Source organism: Episyrphus balteatus, chromosome 3, assembly GCF_945859705.1.
Source record: "Episyrphus balteatus chromosome 3, idEpiBalt1.1, whole genome shotgun sequence".
Lineage (NCBI taxonomy): Eukaryota > Metazoa > Arthropoda > Insecta > Diptera > Syrphidae > Episyrphus > Episyrphus balteatus.
Window position 1 is genome coordinate 25,813,896 of NC_079136.1, and position 12,984 is coordinate 25,826,879.

At 31.4% G+C, this 12,984-nt stretch overlaps 1 protein-coding gene across 1 annotated transcript in view; it reads right to left on the reverse strand.

The window, feature by feature from the left end:
* Window positions 1-12,984, reverse strand: part of LOC129915440 (corticotropin-releasing factor-binding protein) — a 59,215-nt gene that overhangs the window by 12,678 nt on the left and 33,553 nt on the right. The window contains exon 2 of the mRNA XM_055994982.1: window positions 8,610-8,676. Coding sequence (XP_055850957.1) covers window positions 8,610-8,676 — 67 coding nt within the window. The remainder of the gene's footprint in view (window positions 1-8,609; window positions 8,677-12,984) is intronic.

Genomic DNA, 12,984 nt, shown 5'->3' on the forward strand with positions numbered 1-12,984 from the left:
TGTTCTTGGTTCTTTCTGTGTCAAGTTTTTGAGTCAAATCTGACACTGGAATATAGAAATACCTACTATAATTTTCTTGCCGGTAGTCAGGTATGTTTTTGTGAAAAATGTATGGCTTTCAATTATTCTAAATACTTGATTTAAACTATCTCTATAAAAATTTAAGAAAATAGTGAGATCATAAGTCGGACAATTTTGTCATAATTTTGCCTCCCCATATTATATGTATATGTAATTGGGAAAATTAACTGTACCTTTTCCATTGAAATAGGAAGACGTCTATGCCTCCTATTTATAAAATGTTTGTTTGGCAGGGTTCTAAAAACTCATTTCTTACTTCCATTACAAATTAAAAAAATATTTATTGCAACTAAAAAAAAAAAAACCAATAAAAACATCTGCATTGAAAATAATATCTTTATAGCAATGAAAAAAATTGCATTAAAAAAATGTTATTACAAAAAGAAAAATTTTGCGTTAAAAAAAAAAACAATGCAAAATGTTTCATTAAATATTTTTTCCATAATAGTCAAATTTTTTAGGTTTTTGACTATTTGGTCTTTGGCCTTTCATTAGCTATTTTAAGGAATTCGACGAATAAACGAAAACAGTTACCAATTTTTAATGACCCTGAACTTTGCCGACAATTTAACTGCTGGTCTTTGGACTTCTGCCACTGCCGTAAAACTCAACTGATTTTCAAAAACTTAACGTCAATCGCTTCGCCTGAATGAATACTCGATACGCCATTTTTTAGTTTTTTTTTGTTTACAGGTTTTACGAAGTTTTGGCCAAAAGAGTCAGAAATTCCCTAAAAAAATGTCGTCTAAAACTTCAGACCTCTGCCACTGCCGTAAAACTCAACTGTTTTTCAAAAACTTAACGGCAATCGCTTCGTCTCAACAAATACTCGATACGCCATTTTTTAGTTTTTTTTTTATTTACCGTTTTTACGAAGTTTTGGCCAAAAGAGCCAAAATGCTCAAAAAAAATGTCGTCTAAAACTTCAGACCTCTGCCACTGCCGTAAAACTCAACTGTTTTGAAAAAACTTAACGGCAATCGCTTCGTCTCAACAAATACTCGATACGCCATTTTTTAGTTTTTTTTTGTTTACAGGTTTTACGAAGTTTTGGCCAAAAGAGTCAGAAATTCCCAAAAAAAATATCGTCTAAAACTTCAGACTTCTGCCACTGCCGTAAAACTCAACTGTTTTTCAAAAACTTAACTGCAATCGCTTCGTCTCAACAAATACTCGATACGCCATTTTTTAGTTTTTTCTTATTTGCCGTTTTTACGAAGTTTTGGCCAAAAGAGCCAAAATGCTCAAAAAAACGTCGTCTAAAACTTCAAACCTCTGCCACTGCCGTAAAACTCAACTGTTTTTCAAAAACTTAACGGCAATCGCTTCGTCTCAACAAATACTCGGTACGCCATTTTTTAGTTTTTTTTTTATTTACCGTTTTTACGAAGTTTTGGCCAAAAGAGCCAAAATGCTCAAAAAAAATGTCGTCTAAAACTTCAGACCTCTGCCACTGCCGTAAAACTCAACTGTTTTTCAAAAACTTAACGGCAGTCGCTTCGTCTCAACAAATACTCGATACGCCATTTTTTAGTTTTTTTTCATTTACCATTTTTACGAAGTTTTGGCCAAAAGAGCCAAAATGCTCAAAAAAAAAAAATGTCGTCTAAATCTTCAGACCTCTGCCACTGCCGTAAAACTCAATTGTTTTTCAAAAACTTAACGACAATCGCTTCGTCTCAACAAATACTCGATACGCCATTTTTTAGTTTTTTTTTTATTTACCGTTTTTACGAAGTTTTGGCCAAAAGAGCCAAAATGCTCAAAAAAAATGTCGTCTAAAACTTCAGACCTCTGCCACTGCCGTAAAACTCAACTGTTTTTCAAAAACTTAACGGCAGTCGCTTCGTCTCAACAAATACTCGATACGCCATTTTTTAGTTTTTTTTCATTTACCGTTTTTACGAAGTTTTGGCCAAAAGAGCCAAAATGCTCAAAAAAAAATGTCGTCTAAAACTTCAGACCTCTGCCACTGCCGTAAAACTCAATTGTTTTTCAAAAACTTAACGACAATCGCTTCGTCTCAACAAATACTCGATACGCCATTTTTTAGTTTTTTTTTATTTGCCGTTTTACGAAGTTTTGGCCAAAAGAGCCAAAATGCTCAAAAAAACGTCGTCTAAAACTTCAAACCTCTGCCACTGCCGTAAAACTCAACTGTTTTTCAAAAACTTAACGGCAATCGCTTCGTCTCAACAAATACTCGATACGCCATTTTTTAGTTTTTTTTCATTTACCGTTTTTACGAAGTTTTGGCCAAAAGAGCCAAAATGCTCAAAAAAACGTCGTCTAAAACTTCAAACCTCTGCCACTGCCGTAAAACTCAACTGTTTTTCAAAAACTTACGCCATACGCCATTTTTTAGTTTTTTTTTTATTTGCCGTTTTTACGAAGTTTTGGCCTGATTCTTTGAAAAAAACATTACAGTTTGAGTGCGTCAAAAAATCATTAAATGTACATGGTAGATGTTTGGTTTGTGGTCAGGGAGAGATCGGAAGACGAACAGATTGGGTAATCTGCAATTTATGCAAAAAAATGGACGCATAAAACAAAAGAAGCAGAAAAAGTTAAACCATATCAAAAACTAAAAACCCATACAGAGAGCACTCACTTAAACAAATTCCTGCCGGCTGAGGTTTGAAGTTTTAGACGACATTTTTTTGAGCATTTTGGCTCTTTTGGCCAAAACTTCGTAAAAACGGTAAATAAAAAAAAAACTAAAAAATGGCGTACCGAGTATTTGTTGAGACGAAGCGATTGCCGTTAAGTTTTTGAAAAACAGTTGAGTTTTACGGCAGTGGCAGAGGTTTGAAGTTTTAGACGACATTTTTTTTTGATCATTTTGGCTCTTTTGGCCAAAACTTCGTAAAAACGGTAAATGAAAAAAAACTAAAAAATGGCGTATCGAGTATTTGTTGAGACGAAGCGATTGCCGTTAAGTTTTTGAAAAACAGTTGAGTTTTACGGCAGTGGCAGAGGTCTGAAGTTTTAGACGACATTTTTTTTGAGCATTTTGGCTCTTTTGGCCAAAACTTCGTAAAAACGGTAAATAAAAAAAAAACTAAAAAATGGCGTATCGAGTATTTGTTGAGACGAAGCGATTGTCGTTAAGTTTTTGAAAAACAATTGAGTTTTACGGCAGTGGCAGAGGTCTGAAGTTTTAGACGACATTTTTTTTTTGAGCATTTTGGCTCTTTTGGCCAAAACTTCGTAAAAACGGTAAATGAAAAAAAACTAAAAAATGGCGTATCGAGTATTTGTTGAGACGAAGCGACTGCCGTTAAGTTTTTTCAAAACAGTTGAGTTTTACGGCAGTGGCAGAGGTCTGAAGTTTTAGACGACATTTTTTTTTGAGCATTTTGGCTCTTTTGGCCAAAACTTCGTAAAAACGGTAAATAAAAAAAAACTAAAAAATGGCGTATCGAGTATTTGTTGAGACGAAGCGATTGTCGTTAAGTTTTTGAAAAACAATTGAGTTTTACGGCAGTGGCAGAGGTCTAAAGATTTAGACGACATTTTTTTTTTTGAGCATTTTGGCTCTTTTGGCCAAAACTTCGTAAAAACGGTAAATGAAAAAAAACTAAAAAATGGCGTATCGAGTATTTGTTGAGACGAAGCGACTGCCGTTAAGTTTTTGAAAAACAGTTGAGTTTTACGGCAGTGGCAGAGGTTTGAAGTTTTAGACGACGTTTTTTTGAGCATTTTGGCTCTTTTGGCCAAAACTTCGTAAAACGGCAAATAAAAAAAAACTAAAAAATGGCGTATCGAGTATTTGTTGAGACAAAGCGATTGTTGTTAAGTTTTTGAAAAACAATTGAGTTTTACGGCAGTGGCAGAGGTCTGAAGTTTTAGACGACATTTTTTTTTGAGCATTTTGGCTCTTTTGGCCAAAACTTCGTAAAAACGGTAAATGAAAAAAAACTAAAAAATGGCGTATCGAGTATTTGTTGAGACGAAGCGACTGCCGTTAAGTTTTTGAAAAACAGTTGAGTTTTACGGCAGTGGCAGAGGTCTGAAGTTTTAGACGACATTTTTTTTTGAGCATTTTGGCTCTTTTGGCCAAAACTTCGTAAAAACGGTAAATAAAAAAAAACTAAAAAATGGCGTACCGAGTATTTGTTGAGACGAAGCGATTGCCGTTAAGTTTTTGAAAAACAGTTGAGTTTTACGGCAGTGGCAGAGGTCTGAAGTTTTAGACGACATTTTTTTTTGATCATTTTGGCTCTTTTGGCCAAAACTTCGTAAAAACGGTAAATAAAAAAAAACTAAAAAATGGCGTATCGAGTATTTGTTGAGACGAAGCGATTGCCGTTAAGTTTTTGAAAAACAGTTGAGTTTTACGGCAGTGGCAGAGGTCTGAAGTTTTAGACGATATTTTTTTTGGGAATTTCTGACTCTTTTGGCCAAAACTTCGTAAAACCTGTAAACAAAAAAAAACTAAAAAATGGCGTATCGAGTATTTGTTGAGACGAAGCGATTGCCGTTAAGTTTTTTCAAAACAGTTGAGTTTTACGGCAGTGGCAGAGGTCTGAAGTTTTAGACGACATTTTTTTTGAGCATTTTGGCTCTTTTGGCCAAAACTTCGTAAAAACGGTAAATAAAAAAAAAACTAAAAAATGGCGTATCGAGTATTTATTAAGACGAAGCGATTGACGTTAAGTTTTTGAAAATCAGTTGAGTTTTACGGCAGTGGCAGAAGTCCAAAGACCAGCAGTTAAATTGTCGGCAAAGTTCAGGGTCATAATTTTTAATAATTTTTTTGGATAAGGTTTGTTTCCAAGAGTAAATGTTCAATTTGTATCTTTAAAATAAATTTCTCATTGTAAAATGGGAACATTGTAAATGGGTTGCCACAACTCTAATAACAGTGGCCCGTTCTTTTATTAAATAAAGTAAACTTTGGTTGTTGTATCAAAAAAATTGTTTTTGTTAGATTTTGTTAGAAAATTTCATCTTTTATTTAGGAACGACTAGTGTTACATTTTGTTGATCTGTCAAAACAAACATTTTTGAGATCAATTTTATGAATGAATAAACAAGAAAGAATTAATTTGGTACTGAAATAATTCTTTTAAATTGAATTCTAAGCAAATTGAAACAAAAATATGCATTAAATAATTTTAAATTTATGTAAACAAACAAAAAATTCTCTTCTCACATCTTCCCCTCTCTTCCGCATTTAGTAGTGTTTGACAGATTAACATTGAAACTCAAGTCCAGAAGCTGAGTTGGAAAAAGTTACAAATTGTAACTATTTGACACTTTAACATTGAATTTAGAAACAATTTTGTGACGTCACAGTGTTATATTTCGTAACTTATTTCTCATTTAGGAACGATGAAAGTTAACTATTGTTCAATATAAGTTTAAGTGACCTCAAGTCCAAAAATTTATAAAGCGTTTCGCCCAGGTACGACAGTGGGCTAGTCAGTTAGATCTGTCGTACCCTTACTAAGACGCTTTATAAATTTTTGGAGTTGAGGTCACTTGAACTTATATTGAATTATATTCAATCACTCCACTTAAAATAAGAATAATTTTAATAATTTTTTATTATTTTTGTTATTTTTTTTCTTCGTTGTTAACTATTGTTAACATCGGTGAAAAGAACGCACTTCAGGCCATTGCACTTTTGTTTTTGTGAAATACCCAACTAACAATTTTGCTTCTATAAAGCTTTATAGAAGCAAAAGAAGCATGTATTAAGCTTTACAGAAGTAAAATTGTTAGTCGGGTAGTCGATGAGTCTTTGATAAAATATCTTACTATGACGTTTTGGATCTGCTCAATATATATTTTTTTTAAATTTATTTTGAATTCCTCAAGATGGAACAAATCTTTTAGTGACCTTTTGCGGCATTTCCACTCAACGAATTTGCTTCTATAAAAGCTGAAACACAATCACGCTTCAGGGCGTCGCTTCGTTGCGTTACGTTGAGAAATCCTCAAAGCGCGCTTCTGTCACTTTGACTTTGAACAGCTGATTGCAACATAAAATCTGCTGTCAAATAAAAAAAACACAGTCACTCACAAAATTATTGGGCCAAGTCTTTATCTTGATTTAATTGTGGAAAAATGAAAAAGGATATTAATGTGTTTAAAAAATGCATAGAAATTTGTTTATTCTTTAATCCTATAGTTATAAAAACAAAACCAATCAAAATATATTGTTTTTAACAATAAAACTCAGTCTAAAACATCATTAATTTTTTTTTGTTTTTAATACGTAAATTGTTTTGATTTAAAATATCCCGATGTCGTTTTTTTGTGCAAAATCTATATAGAGAAATTAAAAAACACACGTAGTTTTGCAATAATTTATTTTTTTTTATTCACATTTGGCGCAATAATAATGTGGGTGACTGTAACTATGTCTGTTAAATGTCAGAAAGCGAGCAAAAGTTCAGTCTGGTTGAACTTTTGCTCGCTTTCTTACGTTTCCTTACGTTTGTCAAAAAAAGCGTACGTAAGAAAAGCGTCATTGTGTGAGGATACACAGATTTTCTATAGTTGAACTTTTCGCAGTTGTCAAAATCGACGGCAAAGCGTGATTGTGTTTCAGCTTTAAAGCTGAAACACAATCACGCTTTAGAGCGTCGCTTCGTTGCGTTACGTTGAGAAATCCTCAAAGCGCGCTTCTGTCACTTTGACTTTGAACAGCTGATTGCAACATAAAATCTGCTGTCAAATAAAAAAACACAGTCACTCACAAAATTATTGGGCCAAGTCTCTATCTTGATTAAATTGTGGAAAAATGAAAAAGGATATTAGTGTGTTTAAAAAATGCATAGAAATTTGTTTATTCTTTAATCCTATAGTTATAAAAACAAAACCAATCAAAATATATTGTTTTTAACAATAAAACTTAGTCTAAAACATCATTAATTTTTTTTTGTTTTTAATACGTAAATTGTTTTGATTTAAAATATCCCGATGTCGTTTTTTTGTGCAAAATCTATATAGAGAAATTAAAAAACACACGTAGTTTTGCAATAATTTATTTTTTTTTATTCACATTTGGCGCAATAATAATGTGGGTGACTGTAACTATGTCTGTTAAATGTCAGAAAGCGAGCAAAAGTTCAGTCTGGTTGAACTTTTGCTCGCTTTCTTACGTTTCCTTACGTTTGTCAAAAAAAGCGTACGTAAGAAAAGCGTCATTGTGTGAGGATACACAGATTTCCTATAGTTGAACTTTTCGCAGTTGTCAAAATCGACGGCAAAGCGTGATTGTGTTTCAGCTTTTAAAGCTTTACAGAGGCAAAATTGTTAGTTGCGTTAGAATTTGACAAAATGGTTTTGTGCGGAAGTCGTTTCTGTGACGAGTGGTGCCGTTCGGCTAACGTCACATGTCGTCTGACTGTCTTATCATGTTCAAAGAAATACATGCCCGATTATTGAACATAAATAAAGGCGCGAAAAAATGATATACATACTAATATACTGTATACATATTTTAAAAACATAGCTTTTAGTTAAATTTGTACCAAAAATAAATAAAAGTAACCTCAATCGAATCCATGAATCTCTCAGTAGATTTCTAAATAAACACTAAAAATAAAGGACATAGTTAAATGCTTGTGAAGTGAATTCGTATGTGTTGCTAAATTATCTATACCCATATTTTAACTTGAAATAGGTCCATGAAAGTTTATAATGCCAGACGAAAATATATTTCTGAATTTAAACATTTTAATTATTCAAATGCAAAAGCGGATTGTTGGGTGGGTGTTCACGTTCCTTCCCAACATATCAGAAATTCAACCTTTAACGAATATGTTTTTAATCAGTATATTGTCCCTTTGTCCATATTTAATTAAAAAGTTAATTCTTCATAAATTAAAGTTTTATTCGAGTTGTAATGTACTTGTACGTGTATAAGAGGAAACATGTGCCAATGTGCCACTCATTTCTAAATATTACATATTTTAATGAAACCTTTCCAATGTCATCCGACTTAATGATAATTATACTCATAACTGTTTGATAGTTCAAAAGTCTCCCTCCTAATGGAAGGAAATATTCCCACAAATGCATTCACTTAACAATAATGAAGCTATTTAAACAGCAGCAAACTTACAACAATCGTTTTCCTAAGTTTCTACTTCAATTATTTCTCCAATAAAATATACATTTATGAACAAGTAAATATAGTTTCGATGAATTCTTTATCATTGTTTGCCACTCAAAACGAAAAGTGGCAAAGTTGCAAGCTTCTCTTTAAAACTCCAATGCAATGCATAAGGATGCACAAGAGTTGCAAAAACTTAAATCCAATTTAAAACCGTGTCACGCACATTGTTTTCTATAAAATTACCGTCATGTGTCCCGAGAGGGTGTTTTATTTTTTCCTCTTGTTGAATGCATACATGGCTGCATTTTGTATTTTTTATTTTAAAAAAAATTAAATTCCAATTTGTATGTGCGTGTATCTGTGCGGTTAAAAATTTATCTCTGCTTGTGCTATATGGAGGTACTTTAGGTATGGTTGGATACGGATTAAAATATATTTAATTTTTTTTTCTTACCTGAAATCGTATGGACTTTGTATCCTTCAGGAAAAACATCAAATGGACTTTTCATTGGTGACCATGCCTGCAAAGAATTAAAAATTATTTTTTTATTTTGATTTTTGCAATTACACGTCATAAAGTATAAAGTAATTTTTTGCGTAGAACGTGAAGTATTGAGTAGGTTCTGTGTGGAGAGTTATAACTTATTTAAATTTAAAATGTGACTTTCAATTACCAAATGCACAATTTATTGGGGATTTATGCATACGGATGTGTATGAGTTTGTTTTTAGACATGTATTGAGATTTTCATAAGCTTTTGCAGTCGTTGTGTAATGAATAATAAATGAGTTATGATGCATTTCTAAACTCTTGCATTTGGTTACAAAATGTTGGTAAAACCAGAGACCACTATTAAATTCCATGCAGGTAGAAAGATGTTAAAAAAAGGCTAATATTACAGTCCAATTAGAAATTTTGGAGTAAGGTCTAAAAAATTAATATCAATTCTTTGCCGCCGGGTACAAAGGGGTTAAGTCATTATTGATAGTTTGCCTCAAAATGTGAAGTTGAGCTAATCGATGAACTTTTGAGCATTGATGCTCTTATTTTTATAGAAAAGAGTTGTTCTAAATTTATGTTTTTGATACCAAATAAAAGAGAAAAAAGAGGTTATTCTTATTTCATCGAAACCCGGAAAGTGCAATTTTGTGACCTAACCCCTTTGTACCCGGCGGCAAAGAATTGATATTAATTTTTTAGACCTTACTCCAAAATTTCTAATTCTACTGTAGGTAATATTAGGTACAGGTCCAGGAAATCATCTTAAATCAAAAAGATGATATTAGTACGCATTGCATGAACCTAAATTTATTTTTTTTAAATGAAAAATAAAAATTAGAAATCAAAAAAACGAAAAAAAAAAACATGTTTTTTTTACAAAGAAGTAGTTAAAAAAAATATACTTTTAGGTTCATGTTGTGGCCAATGATTTAAGGAGCAATTTGCTTCAAATTTCAAGTCGATAGCTTCATTAGTTTTTGAGTTACATTGCACGGCGCAAACTAGAGGCGTCAACTTTGAAAGGCTCCAGAGCCGCCATTTTGTTATTTTTTCATTTCAAAATTTTTTTTTTCAATTCTTGATAATATCAGTAATATCTTATCTTTTTCCAAATTTCAATGAGTGCTTTCAGTTTTTCATAAAAAAATAGTGAAAAAGGTGTAATAGGGAAATCCCTCCCCCCTTAAAAAGCAAACAGTGAGAAATAGATTTAAAAAAATCTATGCTTTTAACATGATTTCAATATGATTTGGTGGTGTTTTTTCTTTCGTTTGTTTTTCGTCTTTTTTTGGAACTTTTTTGAAGAAATGGGCTAAACTAACATAAATTAATTAATTATATACTTGTTACTTAATTATTTGACGATTCCGTTAATTTGTTTTGGTTTTATCCGTAAGTCTCACTGATCGCACCCCTTGCAAACAGTGAGACGTTTTGACTTTTTCTACATTGTAGTCTAATGTGATGCTCTCATTCATTCTTTAACTTCAACTTTTATTGCAACATTACGATAAAATATGCCTTAACCTGCATTTAAAGTTTGGTTAAGCTATAGCCAAGATATACCAACTTAAAAGAAAGGTGTCTCACTGTTCGCACCTTTCCCCTACCTAATTTAATAAAGGATCTTTAACAATAATTGGGTAGTACGTGAAGGACCTTCTAAAACAATTTTGTGTACTAGTAACTCAAAGTTAATGCAAAGTAATATTTTACTATAACGTAACATTTGTAAAAATCGTACTCCAAAGCACCAAAGCTTTGAAACTGTCCTAATTTTGACGGAGGATTAAAGTAAAACAGATATCTAACAATTTAACGATTTCCCTTTTTTTTTTTATGATTTTTCTCCTTTAAGGAAAAACAGCTGCAAAAATTAAATTTAATCAAACTATAGTTCTTTATCCAACACTTGCAGTTAAATTGATAAAAAGGCTAAAATTTCATTATTTTTCAACGTTTCGCTAGTTTTGACTATTTAATGAAAGATGAAACCGAGACAATTTTCATCTTGAATATTTTTTACTAAGAGCCACGAGGTCCTCGTCAACTTAGCACATTGAAAAAATAAAAACAAAAAATAAAATAACCAACCCATTGCCTATTTTAAGGTATAATATTGCTGTTCTTGTTATAACAAATCATTATAATGTAACTTTTGGAAATTTTTTTTGTAAATTTAAAATTTTCTTCTTATTTAGAACGTTTTACCTACCTATTTCTGAAAATTTACGAAAAAAAAACTGAGAAATTCTTTATTGGCTTCAAATTGAAATGAATTTCTGTAACTAAAACTCATAACTTTCAGAGAGCTAGCGGGAGATGACTTTTCGGAATAAAAAAAAAAAACATGGAATCTGTGTATCAATTCAAGTTTATACACTCAAATGATATGATATTTCTCCAAAATTTTTGTTTATTGGAAACCTTTTGAGTTTGTTACAAATTTATTTAAATTGTAGTCATTGGAAAAAGTATTTTTTATTTTTATTCTCAGGAACTTTCTCACATAACTTTTTCTGCCAGTTTCATTTATGATGCGAGTTTTTAATACATGAGGAGAGGCATAAATTGAAATTTTATCCCTCCAGCTTTTATGGTAAATCAACCTATGACTGCAAATGAAACTCTTTCTTTTCATTTCTTGAAGATATCAGAGCCTACTTCCTTAATGGCACACAAATCCAGGATAAAATTGGAGAATTAACAGTTGTTGAAATTTGTCGGTTATTGGCCACTTTTGTAATTCTTAAGGCGTTTATTATTTTGTAGACGATTTTATTGTTGACTGTGACACGTTTTCAGATTTGAAAGAATAACTCCAAATAACACCCTGGAATCAGAAAACCTACGATACGAATTTTTAAATTTGTATATTGTGTCTTATTTAAATCATGCTATTCACATAATACGATATAAATAAATAATTCGCTTTTAGATTAGGTACTAAAATAGCAAACGTAAAAGTTTTCTTTTAGAAATATAAGTCAAATTAATGACTCTAACTTAATTTGAGTTGAAAGTTCCTACCACACAGACTTGTTAATTCGAGAAAATCCAACCGAAAATGGTTTTTGTAGCAAAAATAATAATTAAACGTTGCGTTGCAGAGTAACCTTTGAAGTTGTTTCCAAAACTTTAAATTCCGGAACGACCTCTGTTCTGTCGGTGTTAAATTTTAATTGTTGAAACCACACAACATACACAATGCACCTGAACACACATTGAATTCTCCTTTTCATATGGTATTTTAGAGTTCTAATCATTGGATTATAAATGAAATCCCATAAAATATTCAAGAGAATGTTTTTCTTTATTATTTAAAAAGTTTTGTATATTTAAAATATTAATATTTTTAATATTTCACTGGTTTGGATTCGAGTAGAAAGGAAAGTGATTTTTTCATGGTGAACCTTGTTTTGAATGAAAAAAATTGTTAAATTAAATTGAATGAATTAAATAAAGAGAATTTTATTGCTAATTTTAAAGTGTTCCGAATAATTTTGTTTCAAATTTTCTACGTAATGGACTCATTCTTGGGGAATTTTGTGTTTTTACGAACAAAATATTAAAAAATGCTATCATTTTATTAACTTCATCGGAACAATTTGAAAAAATAAATATGCAAGTCCGTAGTATTCATAGTTTTCAAATTTAATAGAAAAATTAAATTCTAAGGTTTTAAGAAGACACATCGCACAAAATAAATTGCCTGCAATACAAATTTGTGGTTGAGATGTCAAAGAGGAGAAAAATATCTATTATTTGTATCCCAATATTATAAATTACTGCTAAAAATTACATTAAGATGAACGAACGTAAAATGAATGGTTTTTTAACCAAATTCCAGAGATAAATTAAAAAACCGAAAAAATAAAAAATAAAACGACATAAACTCAAAAGTGTTTTCCTCGCTGAAAAACTTTGAATGTAAATGATATTTATATTATCTACAACTTTGGTTAAGTAACTTATTCGATCGATCAAGCCAATAGTTTGGTAGATATAGACATATTCGGGTTTTTCAAAATGGCGGATTTTGCCAGGGGATTCCCGTCCCAAAAACAAGGATTAAGCTTTTCCAATACCCCTCTTTCAGATTTGAAAAAATCAGCTGGCCTGTATTTCGTTCCACAAAATGCCTGTTTTTTACTAATGAGTGTAGCTCAAAAACTAGACGAGATAGAATAAATCTGTAAACAATTTTGAATTCAGCACCCTAAAATCAATTAAAATCACCTTCCAAAGTTCTTGCTCACGACTTTTGTTTGTTTTTTTGCCGACCAGTGTTATCATTTTTATCAAAAAAAAAAACAAAACCGACTTCG